This window comes from Tupaia chinensis, unplaced genomic scaffold, assembly GCF_000334495.1.
Source record: "Tupaia chinensis unplaced genomic scaffold, TupChi_1.0 Scaffold000078_1, whole genome shotgun sequence".
Taxonomy (NCBI): Eukaryota; Metazoa; Chordata; class Mammalia; order Scandentia; family Tupaiidae; genus Tupaia; species Tupaia belangeri.
In genome coordinates, this window is record NW_006159539.1 from 4,876,495 (window position 1) to 4,901,540 (window position 25,046).

Sequence of the window (25,046 nt, forward strand, 5' to 3'; positions counted from 1 at the left end):
CTGTCATCCTTCTTGGAGATGGAGCATCTACATGCATGAGACACTCTGCAATGGGGTATTATTACTGGTGATCGTAGACTTCAGTAGGACTGCAATGAAGGAAATAAAATAGTTATCTATAAAATTGGCTAGATGCAGTTAATGAGGGGAGAATAGATCTTAGATCAACAAGACTTGATTCTAATCTGATAGAGGTAATTAATACAGCTAAAGAAGTGTATCTGTCAGGGCAGGTAGCCAGACTAGGAAGGGCAGGCTAGGTGGAGGAGGAAGACATGGGGTCGGGGTGAGAGGAGAGAAACCAAGGGGAGGGGAGACAGGACAGGGAGGTAGAGAAGAGCAGGAGAAGACAGAGGAAAAACACGGAGACAGCAGATGTAAACTAGGTACTGTTGAAGTAAAGAAGCCAAGACAGGGCAATGATCTAAAAAATTGAATATTTTTATGCACGAGAAAAAGACCTTTATCTAAGGGATGATTTATATAATAGAATTGGGCCATACTTTAATGTGGGTTAGACGATTAATTTATTTTCCCCCAGAGAGCCAGTGAGGAGGGATTCAGGTGAAACACTTTTTGTTATAAGCAAATCTTAAACTTTTATTTTATCTTCACATCCAAGATGTAATAGGAGTTAAACTCGTGACTCTTCTAAATAACAATTAACAACTTCTCTAGCATAAATTACTGTAGGTGGCCACTATAAATTACAGTTGGCAAATAAAAGCATTCCGGAAAAGCAACATCTCAGAGGGAATTTAGAGACAGACAGACGACATGAGCAAAAGAGGAATGACAGAAATCGATTTAGCATCTAAAATGGATGGTGCACAGCCTTGCCCAGCAAGGGTGAAAGAAATCTACCAAACTCTGAAGGTCCTTGAATGGAAGTGAGGGGAAGCGGAAAGCACTAGTAAGGACCCACAGAGGGGAATGACAAGGGGAATGACAGCAGGTGAGTCTCCTTCAGAAGAGCTCCTCATCTTGGAAGCACTAATGACAACTTTCTTCAAAAGAGTGGGTTTCAGGCCAGCCAGTGGCATGGTAGGTAAGGTAGGGACTTTAATAGTTCATCAAAAAACTGGATTAAACGACAAGTTTCTGGGGCCAGCAGGTGGTATAGTAGTTACAATACTGGACATCCACATGGTTCAAGTCCCAGACCCAGTGGCTTGAAACTAACACCGAGTGCGTGTGCATGCACGCCCAAGATCCCATGAGGAGAATGAAGGAAAAGGGACTGTGGTGTGGTTATCCCCCCAGGGGGTGAGTTCCCACTTTCCCTCTCATTGTCTCTGTCTCTCTCGCTCTCTCTGGTGAGAGCACATGCCCTATGGCAAAAATCTTTAAAACAAAACAAAACAAAAAACAGAAAATCAAACAATTTTATTTTGATGCGAAAAATTTGAAATCGATGCATAATTTTTTCCCTAAAACCTACCTTCCCTGACCTGTTTAATGAACACTGTATATCACTAAGGAGGGAAATATTTTGAGTGAACAGTAACTTTGATTTCTTCTGATAAGTTAATATTTGAATTCTTTCTAGTGTTGACTGATAAAGAATACAAGTTAAGGTTGCCTAAATCCTTCCTTCTGTGTGATTTTCTGATGTGTCAGCTAACAGCGAATGTATTCTTCAACAGATTTTGTAGTGGGCAGCACAGGCTGTTTCGAGTGGGAAAAACAGCACTAGAGAAATTCAGTCTTTCCTCTTCTTTTTTTTTGTTTAATGAGATTTTTTGCTATAGGGCATGTGAGCCTACCAGAGAGAGACAGAGAGACAGAAAATAAGAAATCAACCCCTGGGGGGATGTCCATACCACAATCCTCCTCCTCTATCCTCCTCTCAGGATTTTGGGCACTCACACACACACACAGGCCCAGCATGAGTTTTAAGCCATTGGGTCCAGGACTCCAACTGCAGTCAACCACACCGGAGTCCAGAGACATAACCATTACGCCATCTGCTGGTCCCGCTTTCCTCTTCTTATGTAACCTTTGGAAGATGATTTTACTTCCCTCAGCATCACTTCCCTCATTAGCAAATCTGCCTACGCCTCAGAGACAGCGTGAAGGTCAGGTGAGATACTGAAGCACTCTGAACTTCAAAGGCGTTTACGAGTATTTTGTACTGTTTCTATAAATTTAGAAATTATGAAATACTAAGCAAATTAGATCAACACAAAATGGTCTAAAGAGGTAGTACAAATGGAAGCTATTAGATACACAAACGCTGCTGTCAGTTATAACAAAATACTCAAGTTTTCCATGAAGGTTACCAAGAGACTGTGAGTTTTCCAGTACCAACTGTAACTTAAAACATGATCTTATTAGATTATATATTTTTATTATAGGACTTACATGATTACTGCACGTCTTGTATCGAATATTCTGCCCTTCACAGTTCCTGAAGGAAATGGACAAAAGAAGGAAAAAAGAAAATAATGATTTTGTAGAAATGATAGCATCAAAAAAATAAACAAAAACCCAAGTCACTGTTTCCTGTAAACTTGTTGCTAGTCACATGACCTCAAAGATTCAAGGTTTAAGTTAGAAAAAATGGGGCCAGCAGATGGCGTGATGGTTATGTTGTTGGACTCCCACATAGTCGACTGAGGTTTGAGTCCTGGACCCGATGGCTTAAAACTCATGCCAGGTGCATGTGTGTGCATGCCCAAAGTCCCAAGAGGAGAATAGAGAAGAAGGGACTGTGGCGTGGGCATCCCCAGGAGTGATTTCTCATTTTCTGTCTCTCTTTCTCTATTGTGTCTTTGGCAAGTGCACGCACCCTACAGCAAAAATCACTCAAAAAAAAATATCTAAGAAATTAACGTTCAAGGATCATGAGATTATGGGCCAAAAAAATCTCACAGATGTGCCAGCTCCAGGGAAGAGTGAATTCTTTGGTTAATGAATGTAGTCACCAATTAACTTTATTACTAACATGCAGTTCTTACCAGGGGTTCATGTAGTTACTGAAATCAATGCTAAGTGTGTCTGTGTGTGTGTGATGTGTGAATAGGCATTTTTTAAAATATGTGAGTAAAAAGGAAAGCTATAGGCAAATGCTTTCGTGTAACAAGTGTCCATGGGGGAATTTCTCTTCTCCACTGGTGAAGCAACACAAGTTAGCTGAGTACTCACTGTTCTCCTTTAATTAGGACAACCTGTCTCTGCTAGAAATTTGCAATGCTTCCATTTTATTTCATTGGCCTTACTAAACGGATGCTACAAAACACATCTGGACAGCTTTCTTGGGATGCCAATACTAGTAAGTTTTGAAAATCCTCCAGGGATGACCCACACGTCACCTGCCCTCCCACCAGCCACTGGCCCTGGGCTCCTGCCTGCCATTCATTCTCCAAGCAGAGGTTTCCTCGGCGTGGCTGGAATCCCACCTGCTTGTTGCTTTATATCTTACAAAAACTCCTGAAAGATACCTGATCTATTACTGGCAGATTGTTCAGTGCTATATAGCTTTTTTTTTTCTTTACGCTTTCCTACTCAATTTGATGGCAAACTTAGAGCAAGAAAAGCTATACAGTGGTTTAAATCATCATCTCGAACTAAAAGCCAATAGATCTTATTTCAGTTTTTTCCCCCAGTTTGTCACATGGTGTGCACATTTGCCAGAGAGAGAGAGAAAGTGAGAAGTCACCCCTCAGAGGAACACCCATGCCATAATCCTGTCTCCTCCACTCGCCTCTTGGGATTTTGGTAGAATTCTCAAGGTTTTTATTTACAGTGTTGCTGATTATTCTGATTTTTAACTACTGCTATGGTTCCAAGAATGCCTATAATTCTGAGGTTAGCACTCTCTCGCTCTCTCTCTCTACACTTTTTAATTTCTTTATGATTTTTTTGGTTGTATATGTCTTATTTTTTAAAAGAATTATTTTATTTTTACTTTATTTATTCCTTCCTTCATTCATTCATTTATTTTCGTTTGACCCAAGAGGGACAGAGAGAGAGCGAGAGAAAGAAAGAAAGCCACCAGGTCTGAGACTTGAACCACAACTGATCATGTGGGAGTCCGGTACCCTTAGCCACCACGCCACTTGCCAGCCCCGAATATATCTTATTTAGGTGGCCTTTTCCTGTGCTTTCACAAAGTCTACAATATGCTTCCCAATGACTGCTTCGATTCTTCTGTAGCGATGATCTCGTATGGTATTGTGTCCAATGCACTCACTAACCCTAACACCCACTTGTCTTCCTTTGTGGTCCTTCTCAAACCCACCCTCCTCCATTATCTATCACACCATCTTCACCCTACCCTTCGGTTCCCATCGCAACATTGCCCTTAGGCTCCTCACATCTCCTCACACCATTCCTAAATAGATTTATTTTCTAAGACTTTGGGAGATAAAGGTTTTGGAGTACAAAGAACGGCATTAGAGCTGCCTCCAAAGGCATGATCTAAATGGCAGTTCAATTTCTGAACTTGAAGACAGACAATATATCTAATGTGTTGCTACTTCTTGGTTTAGAACATCTTATTACAAGGGGTGGACCAAGTCTCAGTATCTTATAACACTGTATAGTTCCATTTTTTTGACTTGTCATAGGTATATTAGTCTACAATTTATTAAAATCTTGAAGAGACTGGGGCCGGTGGGTAATGTGGTGGTTAAAGTGCTGGATTCTCACAAGGAGAATCATGGTTCAAGTCCCAGACCTGGCAGACTAAAAATCATACCAGGCATGTGTGTGTTTGTACTCAAAATCCCAGGAGAAGATGGGAGGAGAGACTACGGCATAGCCATCCCCCCAGCGGGATGATTTCTTACTTTCTCTCTGTCTCTCTCCAGCAAGCACACATACCCTATAGTAAAAACAAACAAACAAACAAAACAAAACCACTAAAGTAAAAATAATTAAAAATGTTAAATAAATAAATCTGTCTTAATGAGACTGCATAACATTTTAAACATTAAGAAGCATCTAGCTGGGAAACTGGCAGGAAAACTCCATTGAGGTAGGGAAGTTTCTTGATCAAAGGGAAATAAATGAGTCCCTTCTACTGGGAAACAACTACTATGTCTGCACACAGGGCCATTCATTCACTTACATGACTGACTTCATTTTGCTTTTTATGTGTGGATCAAAGAAGAAAATGAAACAGGAAAAGCGAAAGCGTAATTTAAATTACTCTGCTTATTTTGGAAAAGCCCCAGTTGAGGAAAGCTGTTAATAGATTAGGGAAGTGATAACTTAAAGCTTTTTGTAGCCTGCTGACTGCTAGCCCTAAAAAGCTTGTTACGTTAGTTTCGAGGGGGCCGGCAATCAGAGACTGATGGTTTATGAGAATACTTGAATTGAGAGAAATACTGAAATATAAAAACTAATGAAACCTTTAGGAAAAATGATCTTTTCTTTGAAGTATTTCAAAGCTTCAGAAATAACTTTTCAGGTGCATGTTTAGTCATTGCTTAATTGTATCTATTTTAATTAAAAACCTATTTCTGTAAAAAGAAATCTAAAACTAAAAGTAAAAACATTAATGAAGGTATCTTATGGCTATGACTCAGGCCTGCTGTATTGAATATGGCCATAAAATTAACGTGTTGAGATCTGACTGTGATGGGATTAAGAGGGTGAAAACCTAACTCAACTATGGAATTGAAAGGTCTGGGATGGTGGGGCCAGGAGATGACGTAACGGTTGAGTTGGTGGACTCCCACATGGCTGACTGGGGTTTGAGTTCTGGACCCAGATGCCTGAAATTCACGTTGGTCCTGTGTGTGTGTGTGTGTGTGTGTGTGCACGCGCGCGCCCAATATCCCAGGAGGAGAATGGAGAAGAAGAGGTTGTGTGTGGCCACCCTCCCTGGGAGGTGATTTCTCACTTTCCCTCTCACTGACTTGACTCTCTCTGGCAAGCGCCTGTGTCCTAAGGCAAAAACTTCTACACACACACAAAAGCAGGTTTTGGATCTCTGGAAGGACTTTAGGGTTAAAGTCATCACGGTCGGATCCCCAAGACTGAAGCCTGGGGGGTTTTTAAGAAATAGAAGAAGGGGCGCAGCAAGTAACATAGTGAGTAAGGCACTGGACTTCCACAAGGTTAACCATGGTTCAAGTCCTGGATCCAGCGACTTAAAACACATGCCAGGCACATGTGCAAGTGAACCTAAAATCCTGAGAGGACAATGGAGGAGAAGAGAAATTTGCGTGGGCAGGTGGTTTCTCACTTTTCCTCTCTGTCTGTCTTTCTGTGTCTCAGATGAGCACACACACTCTACAACAAAAATCTAAAAACAAAAACAAACAAACAAACAAACGAAAAAAACAAAAAAAACAGAGCAGGGAGTAAGAGAGAGACATGAACACAAACATACACATCGATCTTCCACCATTCTGTCCGACCGCAAGAAGATCGTCACCAGGTGTGGTCTCTGACTGGGGAGCCTCCAGTCATGGGCTAAATAAGCCCCTATTTTTCTAAATTACCCACACTCGGGCTTTTCCTTTTTTTGTTACTGGTCACAGAACAAACTAGACCACCGCAACTACCACCTTCTATGTCTTAAATTTACACTTATTCAGGAGTCATTAAATTGCATCTTAAATATTGAGCTTGAAAATCCAAACCTAAAAAGTAGGTACCTCTCCACCGCAAATCCCACTGTACCTGCAGGTAAGTGACGTGGAAGAGAGTCTTTAAATTTCTAAGTTCTGAAATACAAAGTGCCCTTTTGGATGCATTCTTTCTTCAACGGTTTCTTGCATTGAACCTACTAGGTATGTACCAGGATGTGAATATAAAGATGTAGAGAGATTATCTCTCACTTCCCTTTAGAAGTCAGTAGCCAGGTCTTGTAAACCCAACCATCTGGCTGCCATTTTAACATTCTACTTCCCTTTGTCCAAACTAACACACACTAAGGCCACTGGCTGGCCTCTGCTGATGTGGCATGCTTTGGTTATAGTTTAGTATTAAACTGAATGATTGCTTTCTGAAACAGGCATAAAATGAAATGCAAGTTATTTTAAAGCTAAGGACATTGGAGTTATAATTCCCCAAGCAGGAACCTGCCAGCTTATTCTGGAAATAATTCCTCTGGCCCAAAGCAACTGGACTGCAGAAATATTACTTAGAAGTTTTTAATTCCATTCTAATTAGTATATTCAAGAGCGAAGGGTTATCAGGAGTACATGAAAATTCGAGAACACCATTTCATAATGATATATTTTCTACCCGTTACAGCATTCATAACACCCTACAACTGAAGACTTTTGAAGTCATAAATTCATGAATATATAAAAAACATATGTTGATTCCACATGGATACATTAAAAACATTAACGAAATTTCCACGGAGTTTACAGCGTTGTAATTTATTATAGTCACTTGATGATATATTGACTCAAATACCAGTGTCATAAAGATTGAGACGCATGTGTTTCAAGGAATAAAAATGCATTCATTTTTTTTAAATAGTAGTTCACTTAAACCTGTATTTCCCATGGTTGGCACTTGACTAGAATATCACATTACAAATTTTGCAAGAAAAAGAGACAATCTGGCTGGCATGTGGTGTGCCATGCTGAAATAGTTGAGTATTTAAATGTAATCGAGTTCTGAAATAACCTTATGCTCAAAGAAATAAGTGAGCAAAACAGCTACACTCATCTCCTCTCCTAAATCATCAATTTAAAGGAACATATTGATATAAAAAAAGGCACTGAGATGTTTTCTAAAGCTTTGAGACGGCTTTTTGTTTGCTTTTATATGTGACCACCTTTGTATTCCTCTTCCAAGAAAAATGGACCACAGTGCTCAATATTTACGAAGATTTAACAAGTCTGTAAGCCTGTTTGAAGATAAAGAGACCTGATAACTTTTTAAAAGGATGTGGATTTCCTTCTGAAAATCTGAGTATTTCCGAAACTATAGTGAAAGTTCTTAATGTGGGAGTAGGTCAGGAATGATCAACGTCTGTGGCTGCCAAAAAGATAGGAAAAAGGAATGAGTGAATTATTATTTCTTTTTTCAGAGTGATTTTTGCTATAGGGTGCATGCACTCACTGGGAACACAGAAAGAGACAAAGAGACCGAAAGTGAGAAATCACCCCTCAGGGGGATGGCCATGCCACAATCCTTTCTCCTCCATTCTCCTCTAAGAATTTTGAGCATGTACGCACACATGCCCAGTGTGAGTTTCAAGCTGGTGGGTCCACGACTCATACTGTAGTCAGCCACGTGGGAGTCTAGTGACGTAACCGTTATGTCATCTGCTGTTCCCAGGAATGAGTGAACTGTTAAACGACTTCCCACTCTTTTGAATTACCCTAGTATCATTTTTATGCAGAAAAATGAAGTTACTGTTTGTATTCCTTAGACATAGAACAAGAAGATGTGCCACAGGGTCTGCCCCATGTCAGAAACCAAGCTGGAAAAAGGTCACACTTTGGTATATACTTACCTTATTGCAAATATCATTGAATATACTATTCTCACACTTAAAACACACACACACAAGTAGATTTCTAAAAGTTCACTAATACTGGGGCCAGCAGGTGATGTGGTGGTTAAGGCAATGGATCTCACATGGCTAATCCAGTTAGAGTCCTGGACCTGGCAGTTTGCTTTCTCACTTTCCCTCTCTGTCTCTATCTGGTGAATGCATGTGCCTTATAGCAAAATTAAATAATAATTAATAAAATTAAATAATTATTTTTAAATTCACTAATACATTAAAGTATTAGTTGATTTTAGTATAAAAATTTGAAATCCATTATTTTTTCATAATACACATTTTCCACGAACTTTTGGAATACCTGTCATGTGTGTATGCGTGCACATATGTGTGCGTTTGTGTTTGTGAGTGCATACACAGTGGCTTATGCATATTTCTGTATACCTCAAATTAGATACTCTGGGAGAAGGCAAATTTGGAGATTCTCGGGCCTAAAAGCAAATTTCAAAATACTAGCTAAGATTTTTATATAAACAGACTTAAAAAAACACTACATATGTCCATAAAAATGAAAAAGCTGAGTAAGTACTACTCCTGAAACGGTATCACCTTGTATATAACCCTCTCTAGCTGGATATTAATGGTTCAACTTTATATGCACCTTGGTGTACCTAACCTTCTGCAGCTTGATTTTATCTTCTTATCTGAACACCGATTTTGAGAATATCAATGATGTTAGATGTAACTATGATTAATTACAATTAATTCTTTTTTTTTTCAGAGACGTTTTCGCTATAGGGTGCGTGCACTCGCCAGACAGACAGAAAGCGAGAAATCACCCCCCAGGGGGGATGGTCACGCCGCAATCCCTTCTCTTCCATTCTCCTCTCAGGATCTTGGGCACACACACACATGCGCCCCGCGTGAGTTTTAAGCCACCAGGTCTGGGACGCGAACCGCGGTCGACTACGTGGGAGTCCAGTGACATAGCCATTATGCTAACTGCTGGTTCCCTCTTCCTGACTTCTTAAATGGAAGTTTGAACCACTAATTTTTTTTCATCCAACTCTTCTTTTATAATACACTAGATACCTTTTTATGCTATAGGTGTGTTCCAAGACCTCCAGTGGATGTCTGAAACTACAGATAGTAACAAGCTATCAATTAGGACACATTTCTTCTCATGTCTTTCATCCGCAAAAGTAATGCCATCTTCATCTTGACTAAACACCATGCACTATGGCTAGACCCTCTGCAGTTTGAGATCTGACAACAAAACTAGCTTGAATTTCTTTCTCCTCCACAATTTAACAGAAGAGATAATTCACGTCCCCGGTGGAAAAGGACAGGATAATGAAAGATTCCATTATGCTACTCCTCTAAATTGCATCCTCCAAGTTTTGATACCCTGTATTGTGATGATCCCTCTTTATTTCTGATAATGCCTCTTTTCCTTAAATTCTATTTTGTCTGATATTAGTACAATGACACCAATTTTCTTTTCATTGTTCTTCACATGTTACAACTGTTTTCCATGCTTTTATTTTCAGTTTTAAGTGTCCTTAAAATTAAGGTTGTAACTAGTAAAAAGCATATAATTTTTGTTTCACAATCTAACAATCATTGCCTTTTAACTAGAGTCTTTACTGCATTTATAGCTAATGTAAAGACTGATCACCTTCCATCTAGAATGGCTAGGCTGTCACAGCTGTGGCTGCACAGGCAGATGGTTACTGCTATGCAATACTGGAGCCATATGGGAAGTCCAATGGTTCAGATCCAGGGTCAAATTGAATACAAACTGAACTTGTATTCTGAGATATATCCTCTGGCAAAATTACATTCCAAGTAAAATAAAAAAATTTAAACAAAAATTTTAAAAATTAATAAAAAAATTTTAGAATCATTTTTATTTTATGATAATAAGAGGGTCCTTAATATAGACTTCTAAATTCTTTTTAACAAACACAAGCATATACTATTGGGAAAAAAGTGACAAATGCTGGCCAACCATGGTGGTGTATGCTCTTAAGATTATACTCTGTAGGCTGGGATCACATGGGAGGCTGGGTTGAATTGCCAAGCCAACCTAAAGGCTGGACACAATGACAGGCCCTGTGGTCCTAGCAACCTGGGATGCTGAGGCAGGAGAATCACAGCTAGAGGCTTCCCTGGACAATATAGCAAAACTCTGTCTGAGAAAGAGCTGGCTATGACAGCACACACCTGTAGTCACAGCTGAGAGACTGAAGTAAGAGGAGTATGACATGGCTAGATCCTGTTGTTTTTTCTTAATGCAAATAAATCTCATTCCTTTTCCATTCTAACTCCACCATTAATTGCAAATTATTCAGACTCCTCAGACCTGGAGGTTAGAAAGAGCTGACAAAGTGCTACTTGCCCACTCCAGTTCACGAACTGGAAATGTCACCCTCCTGTAACCAACAGCAGTGGGAAAGGATTATCATTTACATAGAAAGCTCCTCCCCTCCCCTCCCTCAGTCACAGGGGTGTAGCCTTCCAATTGCAGGTCTCAGCAGGCTTAGTAGACACCAGTCCAATGGAGTAAGGCCACCACAGTGCCCTAGCAGCCTTTCCATGCCACCCTAAATTGCACCAATAATCCTCCTCAAAGACCTTGTACACAATCTCTCACTTGCCCTGCTCTGCACTGTCTCAAGGAAACTGGAGGACATACTTGGTCACAGTCTAATATATGCTCCAAACTAAAGCCAAAATATGATCTTCCTGCATTCATAGTTTACCCCTTAAGGATAATCAGTAAAAATCAGTTTACTTCTTCCCCTGTGACTATATCAAATCTACAGATGGATGCCAAGATCTTGGAGTCTTCTTTAATTCAAGACCAGCCTGTCAGGTTTCATCAACTTGGGGCTCAGCCTTCCCTAAGAACTGATGTGAAATCCTTGGTTGGGATTTAAACGACTCTGTGCAGAATTGTTTCAAATTATCTCAAATGCAGTAAGTATGGGCTTATGACAAACATGATTTTAGAAACACAAGCTGATCTCCCATGTTAGCAAAAGTTATTTACTATCAACATAACTAAGATGTGACAACACAACTTTCCTTACCTTTTTAATCAATAGGATGTTCTGAGTAAGGGAACAAGAAGGGAAGTAAAATCGTCACAGTTCAAAAGCAGAACTCAGAGGACTTGACCTCTCGCCCCAAGTCTTGACAACTGTGAGCCGGTGACTGAACATGCCAGGCCTTCCCTTCCTCAAAGCAGTGTCTGGCACCTCTGGTTCCCATGAACTGTGAGCTTCTTACAGAAGCCCATGAAAACGGAACTATTACTATTTAAATATGGTCATTTGAGGTTGATTAATGTTTATAGAGGTAACAGATGTTAGCATCATAATACATTCGAGAGCCAAGCCAGGTTGTCTCCCCACCCCACCTGTCAAGAGGCACAGTCATAGCCCATGCAAAGGAGCAGGAGAAGCCCCCACTAACCTCCCTGTCAAACATCTTCTCAGAGAATAGGATGCTCCTCCCCCGCAGGTCCGGGAACAGTCACTCCAGTCACCCCAGGCATCCCAGTTGCCATCTTTGTCTTCATCTGAGCGAGCATTTCTTGAGGTCTAGATTTTTAAAAAAGGAAGAAGAAATAAAAACTAACTTATACACAAATAATGAAGTAGAAAAGTTGAAATATCCCAAAGTCTCCCCAGTTTTTTTAGTTTTCCTCTAAGCTTTTTTTTTTTTTTTTCTTTTCTTTTTTTCGGAGAGGTTTTTGCTATAGGGCACGTGTGCTCGCCAGACAGACACAGACAGACAGAAAGCGAGAAATCACCCCCCAGGGGGGATGGCCACGCTGCAATCCCTTCTCCTTCATTCTCCTCTCAGGATCCTGGGCACGCACGCACACGTGCCCAGCGTGAGTTTAAGTCACCGGGTCCAGGACTCGAACTGCGGTCGACTACGTGGGAGTCCAGCGACATAGCCATTATGCTAACTGCTGGTCCCTCCTCTAAGCTTTTCAATGAAACCAAAGTTGCCTAAGATTGCAGCATTAAAAAAAAAAAATGGACAGGTTTATATGGAAACTAGTTGGCATGTGTCTTTCCATGAGAAGAACTTGTCCAGGTCGCTTCTAAGCTCAATTTATATCTGAAATTTCATCATTCCTAAATTGAAATGAATTGGCTAGATATCAGTTTATTGTTGTTATAGTTTCTGCCTGCATAGCAGAGCCCCAGATGCAGCCCAGGAAATTGTCCCCACTGACGTCCCAACTGACATGCCTGTCTGTCAGGCAGACTGGCATCATCTTCCAAAAAAACTTTTTTGCATGAGGATTTGTGAAACCTCTTCAGAGAGGTCCCATTCCAAGCAAGCTAGCTCAGATGAACAAGCTTCACTGAGTTATAAAACTTCCAAGGTCTGAGAAAATCAGGAAGGGTTAATTCCAAGCATCCTTCCTGGATTTGCCACCACTGACTTACATCCGGACACTCCAGAGAAGATGGAAGATGGAGAGGTGTAAGTGAAAAATATCTAGATAGATGTAGACATAAATGTGAAAAGAAATGATGCTTTTTGCTTAAATAAAGTTGTACAACTTTACTAAAGGGCCTAACGCAGACATGAAAAAATGAAGAAATAACCATAATACTTAATGGGTAGACTCAACTGTAAAGTGCTAATTCTCTGAATTAATCTATAAATTTACAGAAAATTCAATCAAAATCTCCAAAGGGGATGCCAGCAGATGGAGTAGCGGTTAAGTCGCTGGACTCCCACATGACTGACCACAGTTAAAATCTCATACCTGCTGACTTGAAAATCATGCCAGGCATGTATGTATGTGTGCCCAAGACCCCGAGAAAAGAATGGAGGAGGGAATGCGGTGTGGCCATCCCCCCGGGGAGTGATTTCTCACTTTCTGTCTCTCTGTCTCTGTCTTTCCAGTGAGTGCCTGCACTCTACAGCAAAAACTTCTCTTCAAAAACTAAAAATCAAAATCAAGGTCTTGAGAAAGTATTTGCACCCCAATGTCTTCTGTAGCATTGTTCACAAGAGTGGAAGCAACCCAAGTGTCCGCTGACAGACGAATGGATAAACATGTGGAACTTACATACGATGGAATATATGGAGCCAGAGGAAAGAACGCAACCCTGTCACATGCTACACCACAGATAAACCTTGAGAACATGATGCTAAGTGAAGCAACTCAATCCACAGAAAAACAAATACTGTGTGATTCCACTCATATGAGATATCTGAAGCAGCCCAACTCATTGACACAGAACGTAGAATGAAGGTTGCCAGGGACTGGAAGAAAGGGAAATGGGAAGTAATTGCTCAGTGGTATTAAGCTTCAGCCATCCAAAAAGTTCTACAGGGGACCAGCAGATGCCATCACGGTTACATCACTGGACTCCCATGTAGTCAACTGAAGTTTGAGACTCGGACCTGGCAGCTTAAAACTCACACCAGGGGCGTATGCGTGTGTGCCCAAAATCCCAAGAGGAGAATGGAGGGGAAGAGACTGTGGTGTGATCATCCCCCCTGGAGGGTGATTTCTTGCTTTTCATCTCTCTGTCTCTCTGGCAAACACACGTGCCCTATAGCAAAAATTTCTCTGAAGAAAAAAAAAAAAGTCTTACAGATCTTTTGTGCAACACTGTACTTACATTTAAAAATATACCATATATTTCCACATTTGTTAGAGGATAGATCTAATTTTATTTTGTTTGGGAGAGATTTTGCCATAGGGCATACACATGCATTAGAGAGATACATTTGTTAGAGGATAGATCTAATTTTATTTCGTTTGGGAGAGATTTTGCCATAGGAGAGACGGAGAGAGAGAATATGAGAAAGCACTCCCCAGAGGGGATGGTCATGCTGCAATCCCTTTTCCTTTATTCTCCTCTCAGGGCTTAGGGCATGCACACACTTGTGCCTGGAGCGAGTTTCAAGCTGCTAGGTCCAGGATTAGAACCACAGCTGGTCATGTGGGGTCCAGTGCCTTAACCACTGTGCCACCTGCTGACCCCTCTGATGTGCTCTTTTAAGCCACAATTTCAGTAAAAATAATAATAATAATAATAAAAAACAAAAAACCTGTGAAAAAAGGGAAATTGTCCCAATTAAAAGAAGAGCAAATTGGCATAGCAATAAGCAACCAGATCTAAGTTTAAAAAGGGTGGAAGAGTCCAGAACAGACCCAAGTATAAGGACACATGTAGAACCACAATCAATGTGATATTTTGTTTTTAGATCATAGACCATTTTACAAAATATATCCAGATGAATTCAAGATATAGTATACATTTATAGTAAAAATATTTACATCAGGCTCATCTGTGGTGGGGCAAAGAAGGCGGCACTGGCTGCATGATGGTTGAGACCACGAGGGAGACCTGGGTTTGGTTCCCAGCCCAACCTAAACAAGTCAGGTGTGGTAGCATACACCTGTGGTCCTGGCTAAAATGGAGACTAGGGAATGAAGATTATAAAGAGACCCTATCTCTTTAAGCCACCCTATGGCCTGGTGGTTAACATGTCTAGATCCCACACAGCAGATCACATGGTTTGAGTCCCTGACCCAGACGCTTAAAGAACACACTAGCATGTAGGCCCAAAAATCCTGAAGAAAGAAAGAAATGGAAAAGGGATTGCAATGAGACCATGCCCGATGTTGGGGTGTTCTCTCTCTCTCTCTCTCTCTCTCTCTCTCTCTCTCTTTTGAGTACCCTCTGTCAAATTTAAATAGGCACTGGCTGCATGATGGTTGAGACCACGAGGGAGACCTGGGTTTGGTTCCCAGCCCAACCTAAACAAGTCAGGTGTGGTAGCATACACCTGTGGTCCTGGCTAAAATGGAGACTAGGGAATGAAGATTATAAAGAGACCCTATCTCTTTAAGCCACCCTATGGCCTGGTGGTTAACATGTCTAGATCCCACACAGCAGATCACATGGTTTGAGTCCCTGACCCAGACGCTTAAAGAACACACTAGCATGTAGGCCCAAAAATCCTGAAGAAAGAAAGAAATGGAAAAGGGATTGCAATGAGACCATGCCCGATGTTGGGGTGTTCTCTCTCTCTCTCTCTCTCTCTCTCTCTCTCTCTCTCTTTTGAATGCATGTACCCTCTGTCAAATTTTTTAAAAATTCTCTCTTATTAAAAAATACTGAAACCATAAAATACTAGAAAAGTATAAATCAATAGTCACATAGAATGGGTATAGGAAAGACTGTTCTATCACTAGATTAACTCAACAAAGGAAGAAATGAACAGGTTTCATTACATTAAAATAAAAACAAATAGCATCTCCTACCTCTCCACCTACGGATAAAGTAGAGGTATATGAACATAAGCACGAAAATACAGTAGCAAAAGCCCAAGTGCATGGGCTAGAAAGAAACTTACCTGGCTGGTCACTGTTCCACAGGATGGGATTTGTTAAAGTCGTCAAGAATAAGGCCTACTTTAAGAGATACCAAATGAAATTTAGAAGACGACAGGGTAAAACTGATTACTATGCTTGGAAACGCTTGGTGATCCAGGATGAAAATAAGTACAACACACCCAAATACAGACAGGATGATAGATCGTGTAACTAACAGATATCATTTGTCAGATTGCTTATGCCCATATAGAAGGGGATATGAGAGTCTGCGTAGCTTATGCACACCAACTACCAAAATACGGTGTGAAGTTTGGCCTGACAAATTATGTTGCAGTGTGCTGTACTGGCCTGCTGCTTCTCAGTAGGTTTGGCATGGATAAGATCTATGAAGATCAAGTGGAAGTGACCGGAGATGAGTACAATGTAGAAAGCATCGATGGTCAACCTGGTGCCTTCACCTGCTATTTGGATGCAGGCCTTGCCAGAACCACCACCGGCAATAAAGTTTTTGGGGCCCTGAAGGGAGCGGTGGATGGAGGCTTATCTATCCCTCACAGGACCAAATAATTCCCAAATAATTATGACTCTAAAAGCAAGGAATTTAATGCCGAAGTCCATCGGAACACATCATGGGCCAGAACGTTGCAGACTACATGTGTTACCTAATGGAAGAAGATGAAGACGCATACAAGAAACAGTCCTCTCAGTACATAAAGAGCAGTGTAACTCCAGATACGGAGATGTGTAAGAAAGCTCACACCGCTATACGAGAGAACCCAGTCTAGGAAAAGAAACCCAAGAAAGAAGTTAAAAAGAAGAGGTGGAATCGTCCCAAGATGTCCCTTGCCCAGAAGAAAGATCGGGTAGCCCAGAAGAAGGCAAGCTTCCTCAGAGCTCAGGAGCAGGCTGCTGAGAGCTAAACCAAACAATTTTCTATGACTTTATTCAAGATAAAAGATAATAAATCACAAGAAAGCAACAACAACAAAAAGAAACATACCTGATGCCTGCAGGAACGGAGCAAGTAGGACTGGGGTGAATGTTGTTGGGGAGAGAGACAAAAAGTTCACAGAGTGTTTATCCCCCCAGTCCCCTCCAAAAGGTCTACAACAAATATAACAAAATGCTAAATTCAATGAAGCGGGGTGGTGTTATAATGGCTAGCAATTTTATTCCTATCTGAATTTTCATAATTAATTTTTTTTTCCTTTTTTAGGTTTCTGCCACACAGTACATGAACTTGCTGGAGAGGGACAGAGAGAGACAGAGAGAGAGAGAGACAGGCAGAGGGAAAGAAAGAAATCATTCCCCAGGGGGATGGTCACACCACAATCCTTTCTCCTCCGTTCATCTCCTGGGATTTGGGTATGCACGCACAAGCTACCAAGTCTGGGACCCAAACCATGGTCGACCATGTGGAATCCAGCATGTCAACCACCATGCCGCCTGCTGGCTACTTACATTTTGTTAAAGTTTATTTATTCCATGAATGAGAACGAGATGGACAAAGACAGAGATACAGTACCCATGACAGAGTCTTGACACTACATTCTACCAGTGGCCCCAAGCAACCCTAGATCATGGGCACATTCCTGTCCAGAATACTCAGAGAAGTCCCCAGATTTGAACCAGCAACCTCCTGTCTGAGTTTGCTTTGCAGAGCATTGCATTTTACCATTGCACACCAATCTAGTTGCTAAAATTTCTTTTTTAAAAAAAATTTACTTGGGGTATAAAAGACAATCATTAGATAACAATGTAAGCCTATATTATTATTATTATTATCATCATCATCATTATTATTATTGGAGAGGTTTTGGCTATAGGGCTTGTGTGCTCGCCAGAAAGACAGAGAGAGACAGAGAGACAGAAAGCAAGAAATCACCCCCAAGGGGGGATGGCCACGCCACAATCCCTTCTCCTCCATTCTCCTCTTGGGATCTTGGGCACGCATGCACACGCACCTAGCGTGAGTTTAAGCCACCGGGTCCGGGACTCAAACCACGGTCGACTACATGGGAGTCCAGCGACATAGCCATTACGCTAACTGCTAGTCCTAGCCTATATTATATTTTTAATGAAGGTAAACTTATATATGCCTAGCAAAAGAAGTTAACTAAAATGTTACAGTGTGGGGCCAGCAGGTGGCATGGTGGTTAAAGGCACTGGACTCCCACATGGCCAATCACGGTTCGAGTCCTGAATCTGGCAGCTTGCTTTCTCGCTTTCCCTCCTGCCCGCCCTCCCTCCCTCTTCCTCTCCCTCTCCGGACAAATTTAAATAAATAAATGAATGAATAGTTTAAAAAAATAATTATTTTTAAAAATTGTTACAGTGGTTACCTCTAGGTGAAAAGAGTTTGGGTGGTTTTAATCTCTGATTTTCATTTTTGTTTCTCTGCATTTTATGTCGTCCTTTTTTACAAAAAAAATTAAAATGCAAAATATCTTAATTAATAGCAAGCAAACCAACAAAAACACTATCCTCTTGCTACGGAACAGTTAAAATCTGACAGAATGTAACAGGAAAGTTCTAAGCGGCAAAGTTGAGGAAGGAAACCGTGACGTAGTACAAACGACGGTGTGGGACGTAACTAGATATTACACGGGCTTCCTTAAGTCCTTAGGCAAATTACCTCATCCCAGCCAAAGGATTTTTTTTTTTTAAATTAAGAGGGATTTGTAGAAAGAACCTTCAAACGTGAAATGAAGAAACGATGACTGGAAGCAATGAGGGAGTTTTCCCATCATTTTCACTCGAGTCTCACCGGCCGGCAGGTTTCCTGGCTTGTTGCCAAGGTGCCTATTTTCAGCCCAGCAAGCATTCCTACGGAGGCAATATTTCAGTAACAGTCCCGAGAAAGGAAAGAGTAACTGTCTGGCGACTGATCAAATCTGTCATCGGGAACAGGGGCTAATTAAACCCACACTATTTACAGTCCTAATTAGACCGCTGTTCAGTTCAATGTTCTGCAGTAAACGTCACTAAGCATAACTGTGCCTGTCTACAGCGTAATATAAACTGTAAAGTTTTGATTCATAAAAAATACAATAAGCAGTTTAATACATTCATCTGGACTCTTAGGGTGGGTAAGTCCCAATCATTTAGGTAAACGTTTAAAATATACACAGCTGACATTGATTTTTCATTTTGTCACTGGATAGACCAAGAGGTTGAATGTGAAAAGGTGAAAAACACCATCATATATATTTTAAAACGAAAGCCGAGAGTTCTGGGCAATATTGTTTTAATTTGTTTTTATTCCCACTATCCCATCTGTTCCATTTATAGTTAGACTCAAGTTTCTTTCCATAACTTCTCCATCTTTACTTACAAAAAAAAAAAAAAAAAAAACCTTGATTCTAAAATAGGGTGTGATAAATGCAAGGATTTGGTTTCTCTGGTTAGATTGGTTCGATCTTTCTCTCCTAAGAAAAGAGAGAAAATGGCAGATCGAGGAGTCCCTGAGTTTCACTCTACTCTGTAGCCAGGAAGATGGTTGGATTTTGCTTTGAAATTCCAGTGCCGTTCCCTACCAGCCAGATCCCCTGCCCGTGTCTGTCATGGATCCTTCTTTACCCAAAGAGTGACGATCACGCCCTAGACTTCTACCCAGTTCTCCCTTCCCTTTGATTCTAGCAGCACGCGGACACAGATTCCGGAGCAACTCCCCTGAGCAGGCAGCAGTGCCGCCAGGGTCAGGTCTGAAAATGCACCTCTGCATATTCTTCCTCAGAGTGACCAAGCCTGTGTCCCCAAAACCGCCAGCCCTCTAAGGCAAGGCACAGTGAGTCACCATCCTCTTGTCCAGAAAATCCTCCCCAAGCTTCTCCAAACCTCAAAAATGTGTTACCTCCCCCGTGCCCTCTCCTCTTCCAACTCTTTCACGACTACATTCTCTTTCTCTGCACACACTTAAGTTTGCACATTTTTAAAGGTAATATTTAGGGGACCAGCAAATGGCATAATAGTTACATCACTGGACTTCCACATAGTCAACCACAGTTGACCTGGAAGCTTAAAACTCACGCCAGGCGTGTGTGCGTGCATGCCCAAAATCCCAAGAGGAGAATGGAGGAGCAGTTGTGACATGGCCATCCCCTCCGGGAGGTAATTTCTCACCTTTTGTCTTTCTCAGTCTCTCTAGCGAGTGCACTCATAAAATTTCTCTTAAAAACAAAATGTAGTGTTTAAATGCAATACTGCATTTGTAAAGATACCAGGTTATATATATTGGGTCGTCAGAAAAGTTATGATGTCTTTTTTCTATGTTTTTCTACGCAAAAATGCGTCATGACTTTTCCAACAACCCAGTACATGGCTCCTATACGCCAGACATCTTCTGATGAATCGAAGTATCCTTCCTTCCTGCATCCCTCCCTCTCTCCCTCCCTCCATTCCTCTTTTCCTTCTTTCTTTCCTTCGAAGTCACTCCATTTACTGGCACTTGCTATGGAGGCAGTAGCACATCATGGTTAAAAGCTTGTTTGGCTCTGGGTAAGCTTCTCAACCTTTCTAAACTCATGTGTAAAATGAAGATGATCATCTTTACCCAAACAGAAATTAAATTGAAAAAAAAACCCATATATATACAATAAATCACAGTATCTCAACACGTGCAATTGGCCAACGTCTCAATAAGTATAAGCGATTATTGTTCTTCAAAATGTCTTTTTCCAAACAATGGCGGGAGGCCCAGCTCGCTCCCATTTGGCCTTAGGCGAGACTTACCGCTCATCGCTACTGAATTTCCTCTTGTTGGTTTTGGCTCACAAGGACCAGCCTGTGGAGACCCATCTGAACCCTGATCCTGTCACCTCAACTAGGAGCCACTTCGCTCGGCTTTACGGGTTCCATGTCCTCACCCCGGTCACTGATGAACGTGCTGGACATAGCACTCTAATCCTACAGAATTCCAATAATGCCTGTTTCTGCTTTTGTAAAATAGGCGGCCAACCCCACTGCCAAATAAGCAGCCAGCTACTCAGGCTCGGAGTCTGCGACACCGTTTAATGTTACAATAAAAACATGAAATAATACAAATCACCATCATCAAATATCAGGGAGCAGAAAGGATTGTGGGGAGGGAAGAAATCAGCCGTTACCAGGGCCTGGACAGGCAGGGTGGAGTCCGTGATCTTGGGCTGTGTCCTGGCCCCGAGAGGAGCGATGGAGCCGTCCACTCCGACCAGCCCCGACTCTGCCCCTGGGGCAACTTCCACGTCTATCAGTTGGGTGCCACCACTCCCAGCCTGCTGCTTTCTTTTCTTTTCTTTTCTTTCTTTTCTTTTCCTTTTTCATTTCCTTCCTTCCTCCCTCCCCCTTTCTTCTTTCCTTCCTTCTATCTTTTAGTTTATTTATTCCCTCAATGAGGGAACTGGAAAGATGCAAGCAGCTCCGACACGGTTTTCTTGCCACAACCCACTCCCAGTCTCAGCCAGCCCCAGATCACAGGCACGCATGGTGTATACCTGGCGTCTACAGCGAGGCCTTGGGACAAGAACCCAGGCCCTCGTCATGTTGGTCCAGTTGTATTAACGCAGGACCACCATGTGGTCCCAGTTCTCCCTTTCAACATCTCGTTAAGCTGTTTTAAATCCCACATTATTATTATTCTATGGGATAAACTGTTTATCTGAACCAATTCAAACCTGACTCAGCTATCATCTCGTCACTCTGTGATCCCACCGGGGGCCAGACGCCCAGACGGAGCACGGAGAAAGACCTGAAGGACAGGGTCCTACAGAACAGTCACTATCAGGGAATACGTGGGTGCTGAGGACATGCTGGCACATGCACTCACCAGAGAGACAGAAACAGAGGGACAGAAAGGGAGGAATCATCTCCCAGGGACAGCCATGCCACAGTCCCTTCTCCTCATTCTCCTCTTGGGATTTTAGGCATGCACACACTTGCACCCAGCATGAGTTTTCAAGCTACCGGGTCCAGGACTCCAACCGTGGTTGGCCACATGGGAGTCCAGCACTTTAACCACTATGCCACCTGCTGGCCCTAACTGCCAGTACTTTTCATACATTCTCTTTCACCTTCTCAGCAAGCGCTGGAGAGGGTATCACTGGGTCCATTTTACAGGCAAACAACTGTGGCTTTGAGATCCGCATCCCTGCCAGGCACGGGGAGTTCAGGCAGAACCCCTTTCTGTCTTCGCCCGCATCTCCTCCTGGACCTCTGCGAGCTTTCCCCAGCGAGCTCCGGTTCCCTTCACAACCAGGAATCCGGGCGAATCCAGCAGCCGGGCTATCATCACTCACAGTTAGCGCTTTGCCTCTTGGATCAAATACATCTGCTGCCGGGATCCGCCTGACCACAACATTCTTTCGCTATCTCAATGAAGTCTTTTACGTTTCTCCCCCCTCTGTGTGGAAAGCAGAAGAGTAGCTCTGCTTTCCAAAAGTATTTCGTTTTATCTAGGTTATTTCACGAGGAATGAGTTCTCGAACGACGGTCACCAACTCTGATGCTTTCGTTCATCCTGTCGCACCAACACACAAGGGCTTGCCACGTTCGAGCCTCTGTGCGCGGTATCCTGGGAGGACAAGCCTGGGACCAGCCCTCGAGCAGCTCGCAAGTCAACGAGCAGCAAGAGAGAAATAGGCAAAGAGGCCTATGGAGGTGGTGTCAATCCAGACACAAGGGACCCAAGAGGCAGGAGACACTCCAGCAGGAGAGGTGGGACATGCAGTGTGCATGGGCCACGCTGATTCCACTGCCATCAAGGACATGACCACATGGATCCCTACCGGCTGCTCTCAGGTGACACGTTACATGTGACTTCCTGTTTTCTGCTCATCTCCGTTTTCCCATTTGGATGGAATTAGAAACCCTCACATTTTCTTCAATTTGCTCATCCACACTTTCTAACACTATACAATGAGCATGCGCAGTCTGTGCAAACACCCCATAAAAGTTCTTTTTTTTTGTAATAAGAGGAGAAAAGAAAGATACTAAAGGGGAACCTATGAAAACATACCAAAAGGAACAAAAACGTACTTTGTCTTATCTGGTTAAAACTGTGAGACTGAGGGCCGGCAGGTGGCATGGCGGAGAAGGAGCTGGACTCTCACATGGTTGACTGCCTGCTTTCTCACTTTCCTGTTCTCTCCCTCTCTGTCTCTCTCTGGTCAAACTAAAAAAAAATAGTAACAATAAATAAAATTCAATCATTCTTTTTTATAAAGAATTATTTTATTTAATTTTACTTACTATTTATTCATTTGTTTATTTCAATTTGACCAGAGAGGGACAGAGAGAGCGAGAAAGAGAGAAAGAGAAAGGGAGAAAGAAAGTCGCCAGGTCCAGGACTCGAACCACAGTTGGCCATGTGGAAATCCAGCGCCTTTAACCACCATGCCACCTGCTGGCGAAAATTCAGTAAATCTTTAAAACGAACAAAACTATGAGGGTTAAAGATCTCTTAGGAAATCCTATTTTTCCTAAGCAAAAGTTTAGTGCGGGAATATTTGGGATGCAAAACTGCAAAAAAATTGTTTACTCGTTATAAAATAGGCCTGGTAAAAGCCAAGAAGAATATTGTAAGAGTAGGCATATTCACAGCCTCCTAAAGACTCATGTACTATTTGCCTTTTTTTGGATCCCCACGCATAAATCAAGTCATGAAATATTTTTCCTAACAAGTTCTTAAATCTATGGCTTGTAATGAATAGTACGATTCGACTAGTCTTGCTAAAACATTAGTAATTAAACACAGACTTCACATATAACGGCACTTATTGGAAATGCTATATTCACAGCCTCCATATTAAACAACAACCCCGAGTAAAATGAGTACCACTGGGATATTACTTCCCAGACATCAAATCAATGTTCATTCCAGTGTGACCACAGAGGTTATTTAAGGAGATGGCAAACGACCCAGATTGTGTTAACAGTAAATACATTCTTTCAGGTTCATACTACTCTCAGGTCTCTAACAACGAAAATTTAAAAACAGGAGCAGGGTAAACGACATAAAAATGTCATCCAAGCTGTCACACAGACTCAACATTTTGGTTCAACTGGGATACATTCAACACCAATCGCCCGGAAGCTGTGTGCCAGGCTGCACTGAGAAATGCTCCCCTATTCCTGTATCGTGTTTCCTTTCTCCAGCCCAAACTCTCACCCTGAGAGTCGAGCCCCTCTAGGCCTCGGTCTGCCCTTTTCCAGTCTGTAAGTCCTGACCACCTTATCATCTCTCAGGACGCATGTTCGGCACTCGAGGCTTTCCATCACCTGCCCACCCTCATTCTCCAACTCGTCCCGTACTCCAAGTACACGCACGTGCCACAAACACACCTGGCAAGTCCTGCTCGAAGACAGTTTTCTCTTATGTTCACGTTTAATCACTGCAAACCTTTACAACCCTGAAGATGAATTTTCCCAGCAATGTAAATGCATGCTATTTCTTACTGTGGGTCAGGTACAGAGGAGCCACCCAGGCTGGTGGAGCATCCCGGGCTGGTGCCAGCCAGCTCTATGAATCTGAAGGTTCTCTGCTCTGCCTGTGCCCTGCAGGCTGGGTAGGAGGCAAGCAGGCAGAGGCTGTGTGGAAAGGGTTGCCTGCTAGGAGCGGAGCCAACGCACAGTCCCCTCTGCTCCTTCTCCCTAATCCTGCCCCCATCCCCGGTGCAGCCAGGTCAGCCTGCCAGTGGGCGGTGGGTGCAGCACAGGGCTGGGAAGACCGGCCAGTGGATCTGAAGAGCAAAGAGGAACTTTCCAGCACAGTAATTAGTTTATTCACTGGAATATTTTCGGCAGATTGTGTTTTGGAAAAATTACTCTGGTAGGAGTGTGGGGAAGGATTGAGAAAACAGAGCCTCACATCGGAGAGCACAGCTGGGAGGCCACAGAAATGGCGCACATACGAGACAAGGCCTAGACTGGACACCACCAGTAGACCACAGCGTCTAGAAGAAGGGCGCATCAACCTCAAGTCTGGAGGACACTAGAATCGAGAGGACCTGGCAGCTGGCCAGATGCAGGGAGAAAGGAGGTGCCAGGATGACCCCCAGGACTTCCTTCACATTAAGGGACTCAGGGTGAATGCGTAACAGGATTCCTAACCACCCTCAAGCCCCACCCTGAGACGGGATTCTCAGGGTACAGAATGAGAGCAGTGTCCTCGACATGGGTTAAGGGAGAAGAGCCAGCAGGTGGCAGTGGGTAAGGCGCTGGATTCCCACAGTGGTGTCCCAGACCTGGTGGCTTGAAAAT

The 25,046-nt window shown here is 42.4% G+C and overlaps 1 protein-coding gene across 6 annotated transcripts in view; it reads right to left on the bottom strand.

The window, feature by feature from the left end:
• The window catches only part of ADAMTSL3 (ADAMTS like 3), a 266,629-nt gene that overhangs the window by 156,356 nt on the left and 85,227 nt on the right, over positions 1–25,046 (bottom strand). For all 6 annotated transcript variants that reach the window (XM_027769071.1, XM_027769070.1, XM_027769075.1 and 3 more), the window contains exons 3-4: positions 11,906–12,033; positions 2,365–2,410 (exon numbers count right to left, since the gene is read on the bottom strand). In XM_027769071.1, coding sequence (XP_027624872.1) covers positions 2,365–2,410; positions 11,906–12,033 — 174 coding nt within the window. The remainder of the gene's footprint in view (positions 1–2,364; positions 2,411–11,905; positions 12,034–25,046) is intronic.